Genomic DNA, 23,896 nt, shown 5'->3' with positions numbered 1-23,896 from the left:
TAGTGTTTACATCTGTTGTCTTATTTTGCACTGGGTATACTGGAGCTGTAGCAGCTTACAGAAATTATTTATAATGAAAAAAATCATGATATTTTTTTCTCCTATACTAGTATATTTTCAATGATGTCTGTTTATATGCACCATGGCTGCTATAAGGGGTGTGGCCAATGTGGGTGTGGCTATCATAAGGGGTTGAGCCATATGTGGTGACTCCGCCCACAATGAGTACTGGCACCTTTTTTTCTACAAAAAAAGCACTGATCTTATTTAAATTTACATGGAATATTAATGCTTTTTCCCCCTCAGGTGCCAAGCGAGTGCTGGAGCTTGACAAGTACAAAGGGAAGAAGGGGAGAGCTTATTTTAATGAGAACATTGGCCACAGCAAGGACTTCTCTCTGGGTCATGCTCTCTGGATCTGTGCCAATCTGTTCAGTGATGTCAAGCTGAGAATGAGCCACAAACGCATCATGCTGTTCACCAATGATGATCATCCTCATGTGGGCGACAGCACCAAAATCAATCTGGCATTCACTAAAGCCAGTGACCTTAGGGAGACAGGTCAGTAGCATAATAGCTAGTAGCATAATACCTTCAGCTGAAAGGTTGCTTAGCAGGCTGCCTCCCTTATTCCATGATGTTATTGAGATACAGTATTGCTTCAGCCTCTACTAGTGTAAGATAGAAATGAGAGTAAAAATGGATAATTACTTCTTAGCTCGTTCAGATAAGAGATTGCCCAGTAAGGCTGGAACAAGGCAGCTGTGCAAGTATATGGACCAGGTGGGCCTGATTTTTAATGTCTGGCACTGTCTACATCCAAGGAAACCAGGCTTTACCTGCTATTTGGCTGCCCATAAAACCTATGCTAAAATTGTTTGTTGGCTTGTTTTGTACACTCTGACTTGGTATGATGTGAGCACCATTTTACTTTAAGATCAATGTCTTAGTAACTCTGACATTTTCAGATGGTGATCCAGACAGAAGTCTGCCTACCTGGTCCATAAGTAGATCTTTGCTTAAGATTTCTAAGGAGTCAGTGCTGGAAGTTTCATATTAGAGCTATGAGCTGATGACTGAGCACATGGCTACTAATGTGAATGTAACATGAAAGCTTTGCTTGCCAATGCAGTAAGCTAGTCATATGCAAACTTGGAGTGGAGGAATAGCCTAATGGTTATTGCAGCAGGCTTTGATCCTGGCAACCTGGGTTCAATTCCCACTGCAGCTCCTTGTGACCTTGGGCAAGTCACTTAACCCTCCATTGCCCCAGGTACAAAAACTTAGATTGTGAGCCCTCTAGGGACAGAAAAAGTACCTGCATATATTGTGTACAGTGCTGCATACGTCTAGTAGCGCTATAGAAATGATTAGTACTAATAGTAACATGCAGATCTTGTGCACTAATCAGGATCAGCACACCAGATGCATGGACACAGTGTTCTGTGCTGAAGGCAGCTAGTACTAGTTCTGCCTTCTCCAGCTTTTGCAAGATTTGAGACCACTCGTCAGGCTGCATTTTATTGCTTGGGCCCATGCCCTCTGAAATTCCTTTCCCTGTTCCCTAAGGCAGCTAGTACTAGTTCTCCTTTCTCCTGCTTTTGCAAGATTTGAGACCACTCGTCAGGCTGCATTTTGTTTCTTGGCCCATGCCCTCTGAAATTCCCTTCCCTGGTCCTTAAGGCTGGAGGATAATCTCGAGAAGTTTAAAAGGTACCTTGAAGCCTACTTCCTTGAGCTGGCTTTTGATGAACAGCTGTGAGATGCCAGTGGTCTTTTTATACTCTTTGTTCTATATTTTTACCTTCTCCTTCCTTTGCATGTTCTAGTTATTGTTATGTGAACTGCTTTGGTTGTAACCCAGAAAGGCAGTATATTAAGGACCAAATAAACATAAAACATTTCTGAGCAAAATGAAAGTGTTGGTGCACATCTGCGTATGTGCTGGAATGTTGTTCTTTGCGTAAATGGCGTCATCACAAAAAAATTTGAGTGCATTAAATTTTTAAGATGGCAGTATTTATACACAGAGCAAAGTTCTAGTATACGCACAGATAAAACTTCTTATGCTTAGTAATGTGCATAGAACAGTTACTCCCCTGTTGTGTCTTAAAAAATAGTGGATGAAATGGGCCTTAAAGAAAGAAGTAAAAAGACGGCTACCACTGCTAGAAAGATATGCAACAAATAAACTAGCTAAAAAGAAATGCCCCTTCTTCCATTGGTGAACTCCATGCTACACCAATAGTTCACTGACCGAAGGAGGGGCATTCGTTTTTAACTAATTTATTTGTTAATAAAGTCTCCTGTTTTCTAACAATCATGTCTGCTCCTAAGCCTTTATTCCGTTTGGAAATTGAAGACTTTGCCAGTCTGGTTCTTGAAATTTGTACCTAAAATTGAAAGAGCATTTCTCCGAGGACAAGCAGGCTGCTTGTTCTCACGACTGGGTGATGTCCATGGCAGCCCCTACGAACGGAAATCTTCCTAGCAACAAAGATTGCTAGAGCCTTCGAGTGCGCGCAACGCACATGCACGGCCATCTTCCCGCCCATCGCGCGAGAGTCCCGACAGTTCTTTTCTTTCCACGGTAAGGGAGTGACTGCCTATGGTCTCTCTCTGTGCCCTTGAAAAGAGCCTTCGGTTTCACTGTCTTTTTCCGCTTTTTTCTTTAGTTTTCGCTCTGTGGAGCTGTTTCTTTTAAAACAAACAAAAAAAATCCTTTATTTCTTAGGTTTTTCCCTCTTAAGTTTCCTTTCGTTTCCGTCGCAACCTCTTAGGCCATACGTACGCGTTTCTCCATTTTGTGCCCTTCTTTTTGGCACCATCGAGAATTTTGACTTCGCCGCCGCTATTTTTCCGTCCATGACATCCGGGATTCCCAGCGGCTTCAAGAAGTGTGGTCGATGCAACTGGGCAATCTCAGGTACCGATCCCCACTCGTGGTGTATCCAGTGCCTTGGGCCCGACCATCGCCCAGACGTGTGTAAGTTGTGTCTTAGCCTTAAAAGGCGGGCACAGGCGTTGAGACTAGCTCAGCGGGACCGTCTGTTTGGAGCTTTGCCCGGGACTTCAGCGTCGACATCGGTACCGTGGTCGGCGGCATTGATGTCGGCACCGGAGATGGCATCGACATCGGGAGCACAGGTAATGGCTGTTTGGAGACCACCACACATTGGGAGCAGTGAGCCATCAAGTGGGTATCCTGCTGTGCAGGCCCAATGGGACCGACCTCTTTCGGACCCGACCCCGAGGAGGCATTTGGATTCCACGTCCTCCTCTTCGGTACCGAGGACTACCGATGACGTGCATCGAGCGAATGCTAAGAAGCATCGCCATCAGTCTCCTTCTAGACACGGTACCAGGAGCTCCAGGCCGTCGAAGGATTCAGCACCCGTGAAGCGTCGACGCCGGGAGGACCGTTCACCCTCCATATAAGAGGTGTCGGTGCATCGGTCTTCGGACAGCCCGGTACCGCCTCTTCGCCCTTTGCAGATTCTGCCTCTGACTCCTGCACCGGGCCCACAGCCTTTCCTGGCAGAGGCTCTGGACGAGCGCATCCGAGCCATTCTCCCAGGTCTTCTGGAAGGGCTGCTGCATCAGTCTGTTCCGGTACCGGAGGTGCTTGCGCCCTCGGTACCGGTGATGGAAGCAGCGGCTGGCTCTATGCCTGTGGTGTGGTCTCCGACACCAGTACCGCTTGCGGTATCGGCGTTGGCTGCCACCCAGGTTGACTCCCCGTCGACATCACTGGAGGGAGCTTCATCGCCGCCGGCACGGGAGTTGACTTCTCAGCATAGCCATCGAGGATGGGGTTCCTTGGCGTCGAGACAGGCACAGTTTCGGACTGCAGTCAGAGAAACCTTGTCCGATACCGAGGAGGATGCCTCGTGGGTGGGAGGAAGAGGAGGATCCCAGATATTTCTCTTCTGAGGAGTCTTGTGGTGTTCCCTCTGATCCTACTCCTTCACCAGAAGGAAAGCTTTCTCCCCTGGAGAGTCTTTCTTTTTTTTTCTTTTTTTTGAAAGTATGTTTATTAGCATTTTCATATCAAACAAACATCATAAACATCACATCCTAAACAGCATATCCTTACATCCCCATAAGAACTATACAATATCCCTTTGCCCTCCCCCCCTCCCTCCAGGGTATTCAGAAGGAGAAATCTTATCCCAGAACAAAGAGACAACCGCCTCCACTAGAGATCACACTGATAAACCCCTCCACCCCATGTATGCAGTCCATGTTTTTAGAAACCGAATCATACCACCTCTCCATAAAGCAGTAAGTTTATCCATTAGACAGCAGTAGTCCACCTTAGTCAAAACCTGATCCACCGTCGGGACCGCAGTTTGTTTCCACATTCTTGCAATTAAAGTCCTGGCTGCTGTAACAATATGAGCCATCAGAGAGTGTTGCGAGCCACGGCTCATCTGTGGTGGGATATTCAGCAAACATAAGCCTGGACTAAGGATGACCGCAACTCCCAGGCCTCCCTGCAATCGGGCTTGTAGGTTTCTCCAAAACTGTTGCTCGTGTCCAAAATTCAGTCTTACCAGCTCTACACGAGCATCCACATGCGGAACAATGTGAAGCAACTGGCAGACTTGGTGGACAAGCTCCCTGTGGAGCACGCCAGGCCTTTTCAGGAGGTGATCAGGCAGCTGAAGGCGTGTCGCAAATTCCTCTCCAGGGGTGTTTACGATACTTTTGATGTTGCGTCCAGATCCGCTGCTCAAGGTATAGTGATGCGCAGACTCTCATGGCTGCGTGCCTCTGACCTGGACAATCGTACCCAGCAATGGCTTGCAGATGTTCCTTGCCGGGGGGATAATATTTTTGGCGAGAAAGTTGAGCAGGTGGGTGAGCAGCTCCACAAGCGGGAAACCGCCCTCGACAAGCTCTCCCACCTGGCGCCTTCTGCATCTACCTCAACAGGTAGATGGTTTTTCCGGGGAAGGAGGACTGCTCCCTATGCTTACAATAAGCGTAGGTACAATCCACCTTCCCGACAGCCTTCTCAGGCTCGGCACCAGCGCGCTCGTTCGCGTCAACAGGGTGCGCCCAGACAGGCCCCTGCAGCTCCCCAGCAAAAGCAAGGGATGGGCTTTTGACTGGCTCAGGCTGAGCATAGCCTCTCTAAAGGTGCCTGTGCCGGACGATCTACTGGTCGGGGGGAGGCTAAAATTTTTTTTACCAAAGGTGGCCTCTCATATCCTCCGATTGGTGGGTTCTTTAAATAGTCCGGTTCAGGTATTCCCTCAGTTTGATTTCCAGACCTCCAAATTGCCCACTGGGAGCTCAATCCTTCAGCTTCCAGCACAGGCAGGTATTTGCAGAGGAACTCTCCGCCCTTCTCAGCGCCAGTGCGATCGAGCCCGTTCCACCAGGGGAAGAAGGGCTGGGATTCTATTCCAGGTACTTCCTTGTGCAAAAGCAAACGGGGGATGCGTCCCATCCTAGACCTAAGGGCCCTGAACAAATTTCTGGTCCGAGAAAAGTTCAGGATGCTTTCCCTGGGCACCCTTCTTCCCATGATTCATGAAAACGATTGGCTATGCTCTCTGGACTTAAAAACCTAGAACGCATATTGGGGGCCTTTTAGGCCCCCATGCTTACATTTTTGCTATTATCTGCAAAATTACTTTAGTTAGAATTTTGAAACTCAAGGTATTACTCAAGTATGTCATTGTTGATAATATCCAGTTGTTCATATAATTTTTTTTCATAGGCATTATGGTGTAACAATGCTTGTTTGGTGAAAACTACATCTGTACGAATTGGGGGCCTTTTAGGCCCCCGCTGTTTTTATCATGTTCTCAGAAGTGTTTGTGTCTCAAGTTACTTTATTTGTACTCAGTAATGCTGGTGGAGGGGCTGTAGGAGTATTTGCTGTGATCTCACCCACCCTGTGTGCATATGAGAGCACCTTTACAGCCAAAATGGACGCTGCAACCTTTCACCTATATGTCTGACTACCAACTGTGCAGAAGTCAGCATTTCAGCTTGTAATAGATTTACTGAAGCCTGCACCACCTCCAAGGTCACTCTGTATCGGGGGAGAATGCATGTCCTCGAGGGAGAGAGAGAGAGAGCTTACGAGATAAGACGGACAAAGGAAGCTTCATACAGATGCTGGGAGTACATGGTGGGATTATTTCTGATTGGCTCCCAGAAAACTGATTGGTCTGAGAAGCGGGAACAGAAAGACAGACAAGTGGCTGAAGAGCTGAAGAGGAGAAGAACAGAAGAACAGAGGAGAAGAACACTTGCATTTCTGCAAGCACCTGATTTACCTGAGAGACTTACTGATAATACCTGGCAAAGCTTTTCCCCAGGTTACAGCTGTCTACAGGATCTATACTGCGTCTGTATCATCTGTGGCTGATCAAGACAAGTGCATCACCTGAGCTTGTGGGACCTCGCTGAGACATTCGGCTGAGGAATCGGAAGGAATCTGATCTGGTGACCGGGACGGTGAGATCATAGTTTACTTCCTTCAGGCTGGGTTAGATAATTAGTCTGTGCTCGGACCCATCAGATGTGTGACGTCAGGATTTATGATCTAGTTGCTGTTAGCCTAGTATAAGATTTGTGTGGTAATCATTAGGATCTTGGTATTGTGTTTATCTGTTATTACAGATTTTAGCCAATAGGATAATCATAGTTATTCTCTATATTTTTGGTATCATTGTGCATGCAATCAGGAATTGCTGATGCTATAGGCTGATAAGAGTTTTCTATATTTTTGTATATAACGCTGTATAAATAAACTAATATATTCCATTGGTCTGTCCGTTATTTTCCATGCAGCTAAGGTTGGGCAGAGGCCACGCCCCCTAGACATAAGCGAGTACATAGGTAGGAATTGGCCTCTTACAAAATATATATATAACCACCTACAAATTGGGGCTCTCGTCCGGGATGGTTGGTGCAAGAATAGCAGAAGTTAAAACTTTTTCTGGGGCTTTTCAGAAAGCTGGTTTAACCTTCTGTCTCTCTTTGCACGAACTGCAGTTCCACCCTAGCTGACGGCAGACCTTTGTTTATACAGCTGTGTTTTATTGCTGTAATTGGTTGACAGATTTATTACTCTGAGCTCCAAAAGAGAAATAACGGTTTCTCTAATTCTGTAAGGAAGGAAAACAGGGTGTGTTTAGTCTTTAACATGGCGACCGGCATGGTTGGCACATTGCCTGAAATGCTCCTGAGTGAACAGGAGAAGGGCGTGCTGAAAATATTACTGCCACTCTCTCAGAGTAAGACGAAACCTGCACCTCCTACAGTAGAATCTGTACGTGCTTTATTTAGTAGCAGTTCACCGAATAGCTCAGAAGCATATGCTACGGTTTTAAATACAATTATAAAAGAGAAACAGCATTTGTCACAATGGATGCTTTGTGAACTGGGCGTGTCTCTTTTGGCAGTTAAAGACTCTTTGATGAATGAGATAAGAGAGGTATCTGTACCGCTAACAGATCGCATAGCAGAGTTGCAGTTAGATTTGTCCCAGACTAGGGAAACTGTCCAGGAGCGAGACAGGGAGTTAGCTGCATTACGAGTTGATTTAGACACTGCCAAATCTGCTTTAGCAGGGACCAATGTAAGCCCCGCCCCACCTGACTCCTCTGAAGAGATTTGTACGGAGTGCCAGACACTGGATGATAAGTGTAAAACTTTGCAGTGTGACCTAACTGATTGTGAAGCACTTAATTACACATTAAAGCAAGAAATTGCCCAGTACCTCGTGTCTTTTGATTCGTTGCAAGAGAAATTTTCTCGTTTGACTGATGCATTACACAACCAGACTAGGGAAACAGATAAGTTGCAGACATTAAATCGGGAGCTAAAACAGGTCTCAGAAGGTGTTCAGAGTGAGTTGCGCAGGGAATTAGTGACCACTCAAGAAGAATCTGTGTCTGTGTTTCAAGATTGGCACGCCGCCAAGCTAGAATTGGCGGAGTTAAAAGAGAAGCAGGAGACGGTCTCACTGCAATTACAATGTACAGTGAAGGACAGAGATTCATTGTCTAAAGCATTAGATGAGTGCACTGTAAAGATTTCCACAATGCAGCAAGAGCTTACGCACATGGCGCAGGAAGAAGTACCGTATACCTTAGAGTTCCCCGACAGTTTTGCTGCGGGTCACCCAAGCCCAGCTCCCGAAATGAACCGTTACGTGAGCCGGGAGGGACCCGAGTTAAACACACCCATTGGGGGCATGGCTTCGGCTCTTTCCCGCCCCTCTGTACAATCCAGCCCCATAGTGGCTGGTGACCGAAGCAGCAGACCCGAGACAGTGACCCACCCATTGGGGGCACGGGTCCAGGGACGGCCTGCTGAAATCATCAGCTCACTTGATCAGGTGCCTAGCTCAGGGTTTCAGCCTTCGGCAGATCCACCCAGTTTTAGCAATACACCTGCCCCGAGGTTCTCTACACCTGGTAGTGATCAGCGGCATTTCAAGCCGGAACCCAAGAAAGGAATGTCTATGGAGAGGCAAGCATATATTATAAAGATGCTACGCACCGTAATAGCGCCTTTTAAAGCGTCTGCCTCGGTATCCATAGAAACCCATCTTAAGGCAGTGCATGAACTCCTGCAGACCATGCACGTCTCTTCTGAGGATGACATCAGAGCCCTCCTCAAATGGACCTTTAGTACCGAGTGCCATGAAGTTCTAGATTTGATCATGTCCGATAACCCCGATTTACGGTCAGTGGAGCAAGCCTTAGCGAAGCGCTACGGTCTCTTTGCCAACTCTCTTGAAGCTAAGCGTGCAGCGTATACTATTAGTTGTAATCCAGAGGAGAGTCCGCGGGAGTGGGCCCATCGCTTGAAGCGTGCATTTTACCAGGGGGGGGTGCCGCCTGATTCTAAAGATCTTGAATTTGGTGATTTCAGGGAACTTTTTATACAGGGTCTGCCTGATCCGATAAAGATTCCCTTGGCAGGAAAAAACGCAGAACCCTATTCCAGCCTTCTAAAGCAGGCTGAAGGAATTTTTGAAATCTGCCGCGCCAAGCCAATCGCAGAGACTCCGAAACCGGCATCCAAGAGTCGCAACAGGGTGATACCACCCGCTGTTTGTGCGGTCACTTCCACGCTTTTTCTGGAAAACAAAACGCCGAGACCAACTACGCCGCCGGGCTCTCAGGCCCTGCCGCGGGATGCAGCGCCTCCTATTGCGCAGGAGGGACAGCAACAACCTAAAAAGAAGCGGTTTAATCAGAAGAAGTGGAATGCAGAGAAGATCCGTGCTATGCAAGCTCAGCTGGACCAATTGATGGCAAGATGTTCAATCGCGGAGTCTAGCAATGTACCTAAGACACCTCCATCTCATAAAAAGGTCAAATTCCAGAAGCAGAAGGACCAGTCTTCTAGACCGCCGACCCCTCCAGGGCTTAGTGTTAAATCTGTTGAGGTGGAACAGCCATCCTCTTCGGAGGAAGAACAAGCATGACTAGACGTGGCCACAGAACCTGTTACCGCAAGCGTCCCCACTGTCCACGTGGATGCGTTGTCGCCCATCAGTGAGGAGTCCCCCGTGAACCATGCTGCGTCGCAGTCCTCGAACCCGGAAGGGCCTCTTTCAAAAGACTCATCCCAGGATGTCAGGTATTTTCTAGGTAAGCTTATATCTAAAGGTTACAGATATACCGTGGAGTTGTTAATTCAACAAGTACTTTCCTGTGAAGGTCTCCTGGATACAGCATCAGAGGTGACTTTGGTCACCCAGGGCCTGTTTCAGAAACTCGAGGCATCTCTAGGGGGGGGTCAGGATGTGCTGCATGTCACACCGTGCGACTTGTCACTGGTGGCCTATGGCAATCAAAGTATTGGAACTGTGGGACAGGTTTGGCTATCTTTACAGCTTGGACAGATGACCGTCAGGCACCCAGCCATCATCACTACCAGTGAGGGTGAAGAATTTCTGATTGGAAATGACCTTTTGAAGAGATTTCGGCCTGTTTTGGATTATGACGAGGAAACGATCTGGTCTAAAGTCACTCGACCCCTTAAATATGTGCGAGGGAGATACTGGCGTACAGTCGGTGATGCCAACTCTGTGGAGCTACAGGACACTCCCCTGCGGACTGATCTCCGGTGTTCCGTGGATCCGCCCATGCGGGGGCCTCCGTTGACAGAGGCACCAAAAGGGGGTCAGAAGCATGAAGAGCTGGTGCAACAAGCGGACCATCTAGAGATTGTTTCACAGGACTCAGCATCACTTGAAATCTCATCTCCTATCTCTGTTCCTGATTTTGCTCATCCTTGCAAGGTGACTGTCATCACCCGGAAAGGTGATGAATTCACCATACCAGTTCAGGTGGCTAACACCCCATTGCTTCAAGCTACTTTACTGTTCACTAGTGATCTCTCCTACATCAGTGACTCGTTGTACAGCCAAATTCGTAAGTCTGTACAACTTCCCTTCAGCAGATGTTCCTCTACGTCGGTACAGGTACCGGGACAAGGCTCCAAGCCGCTTGACGGAATATGTGGCCTTCCCTTGACTGTGGGGAAGAAGACATTCACTCACCACTTCTCTATTGTCCGGGGCTTGAGGGAACCCTTATGTTTGGGGTCAGATTGCCTTGCACGACTGGGAGTTTATGTGGACCTGGTGAATCTAGTCCTGTGGAGTAGAATGCAGAACAACCCAGTGGAACTTGAACCTACGGCTGTTTGTTTGAAGTCTGGACAGACCATTCCCCAGGTCTGTGAGGTAGTCTGTGACAAGGATGTAACCATTCCAGGTAGGGTACGGGATTTTTCCCTCAAGCTTCGCCTCGCTCAAGGACAACGTCTGCTGGATGATGTAGTGTTCTTTAACCCACATGCCCACTTTCGAGACCTTGGATTGGCAATTGGTGTTCTGCCATGTTTGGAGGTCACCGGTACCACCTTATACCTGTTGGTCACCAATCCACAGTCTGCTGAAGTTGAGCTATCTGCTGGAGATTCTTTTGGCTTTCTAGTTGGCCAGTCTTTCCACGATGTCGAGGTAAGTTTGCCTATCCTTGGCAGGCTGCCTTCTTCTTGGGACACCTGCCAGGGGGGGAGACGACTGACAGTTGGTTTACCTCTCCCAGGGGCCTCATATCTCTCGAGTTTGTTTGGCCCTATGATGCGACGTGTGCTCAGGTACAGGTGGAAGATGACTTCTTGGTTCTGTCCAGGGAGATGTCTGTACCTCAGAAGCCTCGAAGGGTGAATTCTGTGGAAACCTCAACCTTGCAGGAGGACATTGAAGAACAGGTGGAAATCTCATCCAACCAACCTTTCTCAGAGTTTGATGCTATGGTGAAAGAGCAAGTGGAACAGGCTGATGCTTGTGCTACTCACACAGAGAAGAGGAAGTTGACTCAGTTGTTGTACAATTACAAGGACCTTTTTGCTGTAGATTCGTATGACTGTGGACTTACGAACCTACATGTCACCAGAGTGCCTACGGAACCTGGTAGCAAGCCTGTCTTTGTGCGTCAGTATAAGATTCCATTGGCTTCCTATGAGTCTGTACAAGAGATTCTCAACACTTTGGAGACCAGGGGCATCATCAGACAATGCAACAGCACGTACAACTCCCCTCTGTGGCCCATCTTGAAAAAGAATAACAGCTGGAGAATCGCTCTGGATTACCGTCAGTTGAATAAGCGAGTACCCTTGTCCCGGTGGCCTATGGCTCCACTGGATCAGAACCTTGCAACCATCAGGGGGGCTAAGTATTTCACCAGCCTGGATTTGGCATCAGGGTTTTGGACAGTACCAGTCCATCCCCACGATCAGCATAAACTGGCTTTTACGTTTGGGAAGAAGCAGTATACGTGGAATAGGACACCCTTTGGGTTTCTCAATTCACCTGCTGAATTCAACATTTTCCTACACAAAGCCCTACCAGATGCTGAAGCTCGAGGAACAGTGGTCTATATGGATGACATTCTGATCAAGAGTCCTACCTTTCAGGAACACCTGGAGGAGATGGAGCATGTCTTCACACAGTTGGCAGATGCTGGAGCTAAACTGACTCTTGCCAAAGGACAATGGTGCAGGAAATCACTGAATTACTTAGGGTATGAAATTTCTGCTGAGGGTCTGCGACCCCAGAAGAAGCGAGTGCAGTCTTTACAACAGTTGAAACAGCCCACCAATATCACTGAACTTCGTTCCTTTCTAGGAATTTGCAACTACTCCAGACAGTTCATAGATGAGTATGCGGAGATCACCCAACCGTTGGTCAAGTTGTTGAAGAAAGATACACCTTGGGTCTGGGGGCCAGAACAGAAAGCTGCTATGCAGGAGCTGAAAGACAAGCTTAGCTGCTTCCCATGCCTCGCATACCCCGAGGGAGGTCGTGAGTTCTACGTGGACTTGGGATATTCCCAACACTCTATGAGTGCTGTCCTATATCAGAAGTATGACACGGATAAGAGGGTAGTGGCGTATGCCAGTAAAGGACTAACGGATGTGGAGAGGAAGTATTCCGACTGTGAGAAAGCACTCCTGTCTACCGTTTGGGCTTTGCAACACTTCAGAAGTTACATCCAAGGTGAGAAGCTAATTGTGGAGACTTGCCACCAGCCCATCAGTTTCTTGGGTAGTGACCGAATTAAGACCGGTCGAGTGTCAAACAGCAAAATAGTCTCCTGGACATTGGCTCTTCAAGGCTGGCCTCTGGAGGTAAGGTATGCTCAGAAACATCGTAACGCAGTAGCCCAAGGTATGGCTGACCTACATGATTGTGCAGAACAGGATTCCATTGCAGGTATTCCCGAAGCAGATGTTCCCCCGCTAGAGAAAGAACCTCATCGACACCATCTGTATGATGAACAGACTTGTGCTACCATGCCTAAGGTCTATGTAGATGGTTGTGCTTACCGTCGTGATACAGTCAAGGAATTGGTTGCAGGAGTAGGAGTGGTATGGGATCCAACCAATCTTGAAGAGACCCTGAAACACAGCTTGGGCTCGCGAACTAATCAGTACGCTGAGATTGTGGCAGCTCTGGTGGCGGTACAGTCTGCAATTCAGAAAGGAGTCCGACAGTTGGTCATATGTACAGATTCTGACTATGTGAGACAGAATTTTGTGTCCCATTTGCCCATCTGGAAGCAGAAAAATATGTTAAATTCCAAAGGAAAACCAGTACATCATGGAAACTTGATCCAGATTTTAGATCAACTGGTAAGGGACCATGACATGACCATCTATTGGAAGAAGGTCAAGGGTCATGCAAAAGTTGACAGTCCCGACAAGCTGGGAAACGACTTGGCCGATCACCTGGCCAAGGAGGGTGCGCTTACAGGAGAATTATGGCGACCCCCAGATGTGGAGACTGCGGCTGTCCATGCGGTCACCCGACGACAGGCGAAGCAGTCCAACGACACGCCGGTGGTCCAGTGGTGCAGGGAAGTCCCATCCTTTGATCTTGTCATGGCACAGAAATCCGACCCGGTGATCGGTAGATTTTATGAGTACATATGGAATCCGCAAGACTGTTCCCTGACGGAAGAACACAAGCAAGATGAGGAAATGAGGATACTCTACGCCTCCCGAGAGAAGTTCAAACTTCACAAGGACCTGCTTATTCGGACGAGTAAGCATGGCATTGAGCAATGGGTGGTGCCTAAAGAATATCGAGGTATTATGTTGCAGCATGCCCATGACGAACCATGTGCTGGACATCGAGGGGAGAATATCACCTATGAGACCCTAAAGCAAGTAGCTTATTGGCCTCACATGCGACAGGATGTACAGTTGTACACGCGAGGGTGTTTGACCTGTTGTCGTTTCCAGCCATCTTCACCATCTCACCGAGCACCACTTAGGAAGAAGGGTATCGCCATGCCCTGGTCGGATATCCAGATTGATTGGGTTGGTCCTGTAGTTCGATCCACTCGTGGTAACAAGTACTTGCTCACAGTCACCTGCTTGTTCACCAAGTGGTTGGAGTGTCTGCCTGCACCCAACTGCACGGCAGAAACCACGGCTACCTTACTACTGAATCATGTGTTCAGCCGGTGGGGTTTGCCTATGCGAGTGGATTCAGACCAAGGTTCTCAGTTCACGGCGGAGGTGATTCAACATATGTGGAAGATGCTTGGAGTAAAGAGTAAGTTGCACATAGCTTACCGACCTCAATCTTCGGGACAGGTGGAAAGAGCTAATCGCACCATCGTGACCATTCTGAAGAAGTATGTGTCATCCTCAGGTAAGAATTGGGACCTTGTCTTACCATTGGTCCTTATGGCGATTCGTTCCACACCCCACCGTTCCACCGGAGTGTCTCCTTTTGAGATGATGACAGGTAGGGAAATGACATTACCAATTCATTTGTTGTACAGGACTAATGATGTGAACTTGTCCAGTGCTACCTCCACTCATGAATATGTCACCCATTTGCGTAAGCATTTGCAAAGTGCCTTTGCCTTTGCTCAGAAAAATTTGGAAAGTAGCGCTAGAGGTAGAAAAGCCTATTATGATCAAGGGACTACCTCTAAAGAATACCAAATTGGCGACAAGGTATTCTACTTCAATTTTGCCAGAAACAAGGTTAAAGAAAGGAAGTTTCTGCCTAGTTGGCGTGGTCCATTCCCAATAGTGGAAAAAGCTTCACCTGTGGCTTACCAAATTTGCCTCAAGAAAAATACTAACGGTGAAGACACCCTTAAATGGGTCCACATCAATCAGTTGAGACCACGTCATCCCAGTCATTTGATTCCAGACGTATGTGTTGATGACACGAACTGTACTAACACCCCAACAGCATAGTCTGTTTTCTTTGTACCTTGCAGATGCAGAAAAGAACCCTGATGATCGTGTTCTTGATCTCCGTGCTGCTGGGATCGTGGTCCAAGATGATCGAACCTGGTCCCATGTCTGGAGTTGTTCTGCAAGATACCCCTGGCTTCCTGATTACCCAGTCCCAGATTGTTCCACAGAAAGTAGTTGTGTCCCTTGACCCAATGCATGTACTACTGAAACATTTCAATATGAGTAACTTATCTCTGTCTGCTGTTACCCATTCCTGGTTTCTCAATTATATGCAAAATGCCCGTGCACAAGTGAAGAACATTTTGCATCAACTGGACAAAGTCATGGTACAACCTATGCAACCTTATAATTCCAGGTCCAGATCTAAGCGTTTTCTTGGTCTGGCCGGTGGTTTGATTTTTTCTGCCATTGGTTCACTTTTTGGTATTTCCATGTCTGTTGCCAACGTAGTTTCTGTCCAAAAGCTGCAGGCCAATATACAAGCCATCCAAGCAGACTTGAAAGCCATCGAGACCAAATTGGTAGTCCAACAGAGCCAACTTGTGGCCCAGGGTAAAACTATTGCTGATACGGTCACTCTTGTGAATTTACATACACATAAAATTAGTGCTAACACAGCTGATTTGTTGACAATTAAAGGTACCATGAATGAAGACCGTGTGTTTATACAACCTGTTAAGGACCTTATCCAGGATTTATTTAGGGAAGTAGATACCAGTGTTAGTAAGCTAAGCAGGGACAGATACCAACGTACCTGATACCATCTGATGTTGCCAAAGTTACCCGTTTGTCTATTGAACCTTTTCAAATTCAAATCGCATTTCATTTAGGTACTGCCTTTCCCCTTTATTTGGATATGGAGCGTATGGAAATTGCCTTCATCCTTAATTTGCCATTTATTATGCCTGAGAAGGTATATCAGCTTAAACAAGTTGTAAATGTAGGTACCTGGCATGAGAATTTGTACCTTAATGTTGATACACCTAAGTATGTTGCTTACCAACAGGATGCTCCGCAACATTATTTGGTCCCTAACTTAGACCTTTGCCACAAAACTAAAGATGTTAATTGGCTATGCCCTGGTAAACCTTTCCTGAAAGACACAACAGAAGCTCTTTGTGGCTTGTCCACAGAGAATGTCCAAGAGAAATGTAAGGTTACCGTGTCAAAATATGACGATTTTTCTGATACCACTGTAGCTGTACTGGATACGGTATGGTTAGTTAGCACACCTAGTACGGAACTTACTGTCACCTTTCAGAAGCATGATGTAATCAACCGTTACACTCTTCCTTGCAATGTTTGTGTGATCGCTGTACCCAAGTATGCTGTTGCCCATGTAGGAGGAGTTTCCCTGTTTTATCTTGACACAGACCCGGTTGTTTCTGAGTTGGAAGTGCTTGATGTATTTCGTGGACATCCTATTGACTTTGCTATGGACCTTATACCATTTTTACAGTCCAAAGACTCTCACACTGTTGAATTATCTGTTGACCATGAGACTCTTGAGGTTGCAGATTACAAACGTCGTTCATCTGATGTCACCCAGTTCCACATGTCCACTCACGTTGTCATCCCACTTTTGACCATCTCGTGGGTCATCATGCTCCTGTGTGCTGTAGTGTTTTGGAGAGACCTTCGTCATTTACGCTATCGCGTAAACACTTTGTCTCCTACGGCGATGAGATTGCAAGACTTTATGTAGTTACATCTGACCAGAGTTTTGCCAACGATTTATTCCGTTCACTTTTCTGTACTAATATGCTTTGCTTTGCATGATGTGATTTTCATGATCTATGTGATTATGGTTCATGATTTGTTTGATTAATTTTCATGTGTTAAGACTTTTAACTAACTGCACATGCGGGTTCTATTATTCAGTATTTTGCTGTATTAGCATTTGTGATTTCCTTGTGAACATTATTTTGCTTAATTGAACTGTTTGAAGAGCGTTAGTTTGCATTAGTTGAGATTTACTTTGAAACTTTTTGTAGTTTTGACCATGAAGTTTGTACCTGAATCCTGACTGAACTGTCTGGCTTATTTTTGTAGTTAGGTTGGAGAAGGCCTTTACTCCTTTGCAGTAATTTCCATCTCCAAGGGGGGGAATCTGTAGGAGTATTTGCTGTGATCTCACCCACCCTGTGTGCATATGAGAGCACCTTTACAGCCAAAATGGACGCTGCAACCTTTCACCTATATGTCTGACTACCAACTGTGCAGAAGTCAGCATTTCAGCTTGTAATAGATTTACTGAAGCCTGCAGCACCTCCAAGGTCACTCTGTATCGGGGGAGAATGCATGTCCTCGAGGGAGAGAGAGAGAGAGCTTACGAGATAAGACGGACAAAGGAAGCTTCATACAGATGCTGGGAGTACATGGTGGGATTATTTCTGATTGGCTCCCAGAAAACTGATTGGTCTGAGAAGCGGGAACAGAAAGACAGACAAGTGGCTGAAGAGCTGAAGAGGAGAAGAACAGAAGAACAGAGGAGAAGAACACTTGCATTTCTGCAAGCACCTGATTTACCTGAGAGACTTACTGATAATACCTGGCAAAGCTTTTCCCCAGGTTACAGCTGTCTACAGGATCTATACTGCGTCTGTATCATCTGTGGCTGATCAAGACAAGTGCATCACCTGAGCTTGTGGGACCTCGCTGAGACATTCGGCTGAGGAATCGGAAGGAATCTGATCTGGTGACCGGGACGGTGAGATCATAGTTTACTTCCTTCAGGCTGGGTTAGATAATTAGTCTGTGCTCGGACCCATCAGATGTGTGATGTCAGGATTTATGATCTAGTTGCTGTTAGCCTAGTATAAGATTTGTGTGGTAATCATTAGGATCTTGGTATTGTGTTTATCTGTTATTACAGATTTTAGCCAATAGGATAATCATAGTTATTCTCTATATTTTTGGTATCATTGTGCATGCAATCAGGAATTGCTGATGCTATAGGCTGATAAGAGTTTTCTATATTTTTGTATATAACGCTGTATAAATAAACTAATATATTCCATTGGTCTGTCCGTTATTTTCCATGCAGCTAAGGTTGGGCAGAGGCCACGCCCCCTAGACATAAGCGAGTACATAGGTAGGAATTGGCCTCTTACAAAATATATATATAACCACCTACAGGGCCAGGGTGTGGATAATAACATGTGAGGATGTCATGTGATTTTTGGAGGGAGTGATAAGGCCATGACATCACCTCAGGTCCTCTGAACACTGAGGACAGTATACACTGTGAGCTAATTGCTGAAGGACCTGTGATAAGATAAGCTGTTGAGAGGAAATCTGTTTCATTTTCTAACATCTAGTCAGCAATGGCACAGTCTTCCTCCAAGTGTCTGACTGACCAAGAGATTGAAGCGATTATGTTTCAAAGCGATGATGAAAGTGAACTATCTTTGTCTGATGAAGAATATCTGCCACCAGCTAATCAAACATCCTCATCCAGTGATTCTTCTGATGATGAAGAAGTGAATCTAGTGGATCCTCAAGAAGTGATAAGTAGAACATCCAAAACGAATGTTTTTTGGGACAGTAATCCTACATTAGTCGGACGTACTCCAATACACAATATTGTGAGGCAGGCTCAAGGAGCTGTGGGAAGTCCCAGTTACTTTACCCCTAAAGATGTATTCTGTACTTATTTTTCTGACAATATTGCAGAAGAGGTCCTATTATGTTCAAACCTAGAAGGAAGACGTATCACTTCAGCAAAAAATAAGTCCTGGAAAAATATCTCAAAAGAGGAACTTCATGCATATATTGGACTTTTCCTGCTGGCAGGGAGTCAAAAATCGTATGATGTCCCAATACGAGAATTATTTCTGGACCCACTTTCTGATCCACACTATAAGGCGACAATGTCAGTGGGCAGATATGAGGAAATTAGAAGGATCATTCGCTTTGATGATAAGCGAACTCGTGCAGCGAGGTTTGAAACAGACAAATTAGCCCCTATCAGTTATATCTGGAACATATTTATCAAAAATTGCACAAAACTTTACAATCCTAGTACTAATGTTACTGTAGATGAGCAACTTGTACCGTTCAGAGGACGCTGCAAATTCATACAATACATGCCCAGCAAGCCAGCCAAGTACGGTATAAAAATCTTCTGGATGTGTGATTCTGCAAATTATTATGGCATAAATGGCGTAATCTACTGTGGCAAAGTGGTTGGTGCACCAGTACAGAAGGATCTGGGGTCTGAAATAGTCAAAACTCTTGCTGTTCCAATATTCAATTCAGGTAGAAACATCACCATGGACAATTATTTCACCAATGTTGAACTAGGCAATTTTCTGCTTGCAAAAGCTATTACACTTGTTGGTACTATAAAGCAAAACAGACGAGAAATTCCAGCAGCACTCAAACACAATCATCAGCGAGCACTTTATGAGAGTGTCTTTGGATTCAATAACAAAGCGACTTTGGTATCTTACAAGGCAAAGAAGGAGAAATCTGTAATTTTACTCAGTACCATGCATCACGATTGCAGTGTTGACAGCAATAACCAAAAATTGAAACCAGAAATCATCCTGCATTACAATGCAACAAAAGGAGGTGTAGATAAAATGGATGAGATGGTGGGAGAATATTCGTGTAAGAGGCAAACAAAACGATGGCCTGTAGTACTATTTTCAAATATGCTTGATGTAGCAGCCCTAAATTCATTCATTATTTATACAGAAACTCATCCTGAATTTCATGCACAGAGGAAGGACAGGAGACGCTTATTCTTGAAGGACCTTTGTCATGAACTTGTAATACCTCACATGATAGAGCGAAGCGACTTGAAATGCTTGCCAAAGAAAACTAAAGAAGCAATGAAACGGTGTGGCGTACAGTTTCAGATTACTCCAGAGCCAGGAGAAAGAAAACAAAAGCGTTGTTTCATGTGTCCAAGAAACATAGAGAGGAAAACTGAGCGATATTGTTCCACTTGTAAGGAAACTGTTTGCAAAGAACACTCTTCTGAAAAAATAACATGTCAGAATTGTTTGGAAGACTAATATAATAGAAAAGAAAGTTAGAATAAAAATGTAGCTGCAGCTAGTTTGCTATAGATTTCTATGCATTTTTGTGTGTTTTCATGTCTTTGCGTGAAATTTGGGAAAAAAAAGATTTTTTGGTGTTTTCTGTGAAAAATTATAATTAAAATGTTGTCCACTATTCATATTTTATTGAGCAATTTTGAAATAAACTTGTGAAAGTTATTTAAGTGTGTTTTTCTACATTATGTGCATGGGGGCCTAAAAGGCCCCCATGACGTTAATATGTATATTTTTAACGTCATGCGTTCTAGGGTTAAGAAGAAAAAAAGTTACGTGCTGTTAACTGCAGAAAGGAGAAATATAACTTTCAAAACTAAGAGGCCATATTCAACATGGTTTAGGAGGACAGGAGACTCCTGCTAGCTTAAACCACACATTGCAGGCTGTTCATCAATATTCAGTGGTACTTAACAGGGTTGTGCTGCTGCATATCTGTTCCGACTGCTCTGGCCTGAATCCGGATAGTGCCACTACAGTCTGGGGGCAGAATTGGGGCAGAGCTAGAAGATTAGGTGGGCACCAGTGATATCCAGTGCCCCTGCCTTCATACCTAACTGGGCCGACAGACCACTTTTAAACGCAGGCCTATCTTTGCCCAGTTAGGTATGTGGGGTATTGACACACAATACTGGCTGGCACCAGGTACTGAGTACAGATATTCAATGCCAATGCCAGATCACGGCCCAGCACTGAATATCCAGATCCAATTTAGTCAGCAGAGGACAGCATTTAAAGAGCCATTGACCACTGCTAGCTGAATATTGACCTTCTAATGTTCAGTAATGACACAGATACTTGATGTTACGTTTGAGTTATTCTGGCATGTCAATAAAATTTAAAGAAAAAAAAATTATTTCTGGAAACAAGTAGCCCCTGTTCTTATGCAGAATGCCATAGGCTTTCATGAAATCACTTTTCACACAGCCTTCAGAAGATATGAACTTTGAAATACTGTTAATCTGCAGAACTTGGGGCAATGAGACCAAAGCTTGGCCATCTCCGTAGCAAAGAGTGTAGAGAAATCAGGACACTCTTGAGGACTGACAGGCAAACTACGGTAAAAGCAGTCATACAAAGCTTTTCCAGGCCATGCATATTGTACGATTTAAATAATTCAGCCCAGGTGGAAAGTTAACAGCAGAATGGAGCTGGTCAGTGCAGCTTTTTGAGATGGTAAAGTGTATAGATGGTGGGACTTACAGTATTCTATACTAAACAAATCAACAAAATTCTTAGATTAAAAAAAAAAAGGTAAAAAGTGATATGTAAACTTTTACTCCATTTAATTCAACTAAAAAAGAAACTAGACTCAAGAATTTACTTTTCTGGAAATACAAGTGATGATGCTTTTAATAAATGATGTGTTTTGTTTCCTGGGCTCTAAGCACCCCTGTGATGTGGCTGCATTATACCCCTTTTCTCTGCTGTTCATTAACCCCTTGTGCTGCTGTGTGCTCCATCTGTTGGAAGTTTTGCACAGTTAACAGGCCCAGAATTGTAAATGTCATTTGAGGGAAAGGGTGTCTCAAAAATATCGGACCAAAAATTGGACCATAGCACAATGTGTCCCGGCCTTTCTGTTCCCCTCCTGTCCCTCCACCTGCAGGTCTAGGACTCACAATGAAGCAGCCATGGGCATAATCATATATAAGAAATCATATGAAGGGTTAATTCTGTTAAAAGCTTGGTATTTGAATTGAATTCTTATTTCAAATTTCAACTTTTACTTTGTAAGTGAAGTGAAGGTATGCCAGATGGTTCATATTATTTCAATGTCTAGCTTGGCCGAGCTAAGGTTAGGAAAGGTCAGTGAGAAATGAAACTCTGTCCCTTGTGAATTGCCAATGCTAGCTGGCACAGCTGTAAACTATTATGAATGAACAAAGCATGAGCCAGACATGCCGTAGTTTTAAAAGAATTAGTTTAATGCTAGTTAGATTCTAAATAATTCTAGATATTCCTGATGTTTAGATATGTCTTATAAGAAATACTGATTCTGTGTAAATTAATAAGGTTTGTGTCTGTGTAGAATATCTGTTAAATTCTGTATTACTCTTTGTCTGCTGTTTAAGAGGTCAAGCAAGGACTGCATTGAGGAGATCAACATGTGGTTTGACTTAGCCATAGCTCTGGCTGGTTCAATGTATAAGCTGATAGGTGAAGAGGTCAGAACTAGTCAGCTCTCTTCTCCTTGATTAATTATAGCTAAGTGTAGGACTGGCCTCCTGGAAGTAATAACCTGATATGTATGCTATTAAGTAAGATTGACTTTTGACCTCTTTAATGAATGCCAGAGTTTAGTTAGCAGTTAGTACTAGGAATATGAGAAATCAATCATAATAACATGTAAGAGACTGGAGACCAAATGTCTGGCTTAAGGGGCCCCAGGTCAGAGGTCAGTTTAGGATGTCTGGAACCTATGTAACTGATATTTTAAAGTAATGATTGGTTGAGGCAAGGTGACCAATCTATTCCTTAACCAATTGGGAGTAAAGGGGGCTAGGCTAGGAGGAGGGCTTAGGACCCTATTTAAGTGGGAGCAGAAGCAGTTTACGTCAGAAGGAGCTCAGAAGAAAGAGAAGGACAGAAGGAACAGACAGAAGAAGGAGAAGACAGCAGAAGAAGAGAGCTGAGACAAAGACCCAGAGAGCTGAGAAGGAGGAGAAGAGAGCTAGAACTGATGTCCTGCTTTGTTTGCTGGCAAATAAAGAAGATTACTTTCTCATTCTGGTGTGTGCTGTCTGACTCCTGAAGTATCATAAATTCATGCATCCATTCCTGCAACAATTCTTGGTGGCAGCGGTGGGATGCATCCTGCATTAATCCCAGCACCCAACTGACTGGAGAACATTCGCCGGGTATGTATTCTGTATTTTGTATTGTAATTCTAGCTAGAAAATTGTAAATCAGCCCCTCAAGAAGGAGGAAGGAGAGCCTGATCAACTCTCAGCGAAGGCCCTAGTACCTTCTAATCTAGAGGAGATTAGAAGCGAAAACGCTTGAGCTTATCTGTATCTGAGAAATCTGAAATTGTTGGGTGGGATTTTCTGTATGGAATGTGTGATGCGTGAATGATTATTGAGTGCGGACTTCTTATAGCTGCATTTCCAATTAACGCGAGTTCAATTGGTCAGCAACGGAAGGAAGCGATTGCTGTCTGTCTACCTAGTGTTTCGAGAGTGCGGACCCCTTACTGCACTTTCAAAAAAATTCCCTCCCTTTTTGTGTGTTGTAACTGTAAGCATTATGGGTGGGACATCATCTAGACAAATTGATACCCCCCTAGATTGTATGCTTAAGAACTTCAAGAAAGGATTTTTAATTAATGACTATGGACAGACTTTAAGCTCAAGTACTCTAAGAACCTTGTGTGAAGTTGAGTGGCCATCTATGGGAGTGGGGTGGCCCCCTAGTGGCAGCTTAGATATTGAAGTAATCCGGAAGGTCTACAGCATAGTTGTAGGAGAACCAGAATATTTTGAACAACTCCCCTACATAGATTCTTGGGACAGCCTTGTGACTGACCCTCCCTCCTGGTTGAAAACTTATATGGGATCCCCAGTAAAATTCATGTTAGGCCGTGTTCAAAGAAAGATTAGAAAATCTAAACTAGAAGAGGGAAAGAGCCCTAGGAAGCCTACCACCCAATCGGTGGCTTCCGCCCCTACCCTGTCCGAGAAACCCATACTCTCTGATGACCCCTCAGATCTTGAGCCACCACCTTATGGCCCATTGTTGGGGTTCCGTGCTACCCCCAGAGATCCACGCCGCCCAGTTCAAGCCTCTCCAGTACAGGCTTCTCCGGATAGTTCTTCCCCTCCTGTGCCAAACCTGCCACACCCTAGGTTGGACTTTTCACCCGGCCTCTACCCTTCTGTGCAAAATCCTCTCCTGTTAACCTCTGAAGACCCGTTTTGGGTTCCACTCCCTGACTCCTCAACTCCCGACAGCCCAGCCTCTCCCTCTAATACCCCTACCCACTCATCAGGGGCCCGGCATCCCTTTCAATGGACTGAATCACCTGTGACCACCTCTCAGTCTATGAGTACCCCTCC

At 45.2% G+C, this 23,896-nt stretch overlaps 1 protein-coding gene across 1 annotated transcript in view; it reads right to left on the bottom strand.

Moving 5' to 3' along the window:
- Window positions 1-302: 302 nt before the first annotated feature.
- Window positions 303-23,896, bottom strand: part of LOC115459160 (deSI-like protein At4g17486) — a 72,165-nt gene continuing 48,571 nt past the window's right edge. The window contains exon 5 of the mRNA XM_030189033.1: window positions 303-548. Coding sequence (XP_030044893.1) covers window positions 303-548 — 246 coding nt within the window. The remainder of the gene's footprint in view (window positions 549-23,896) is intronic.

Source organism: Microcaecilia unicolor, unplaced genomic scaffold (assembly GCF_901765095.1).
Source record: "Microcaecilia unicolor unplaced genomic scaffold, aMicUni1.1, whole genome shotgun sequence".
NCBI lineage: Eukaryota > Metazoa > Chordata > Amphibia > Gymnophiona > Siphonopidae > Microcaecilia > Microcaecilia unicolor.
This window is presented reverse-complemented; position numbering and strand designations above follow the sequence as displayed.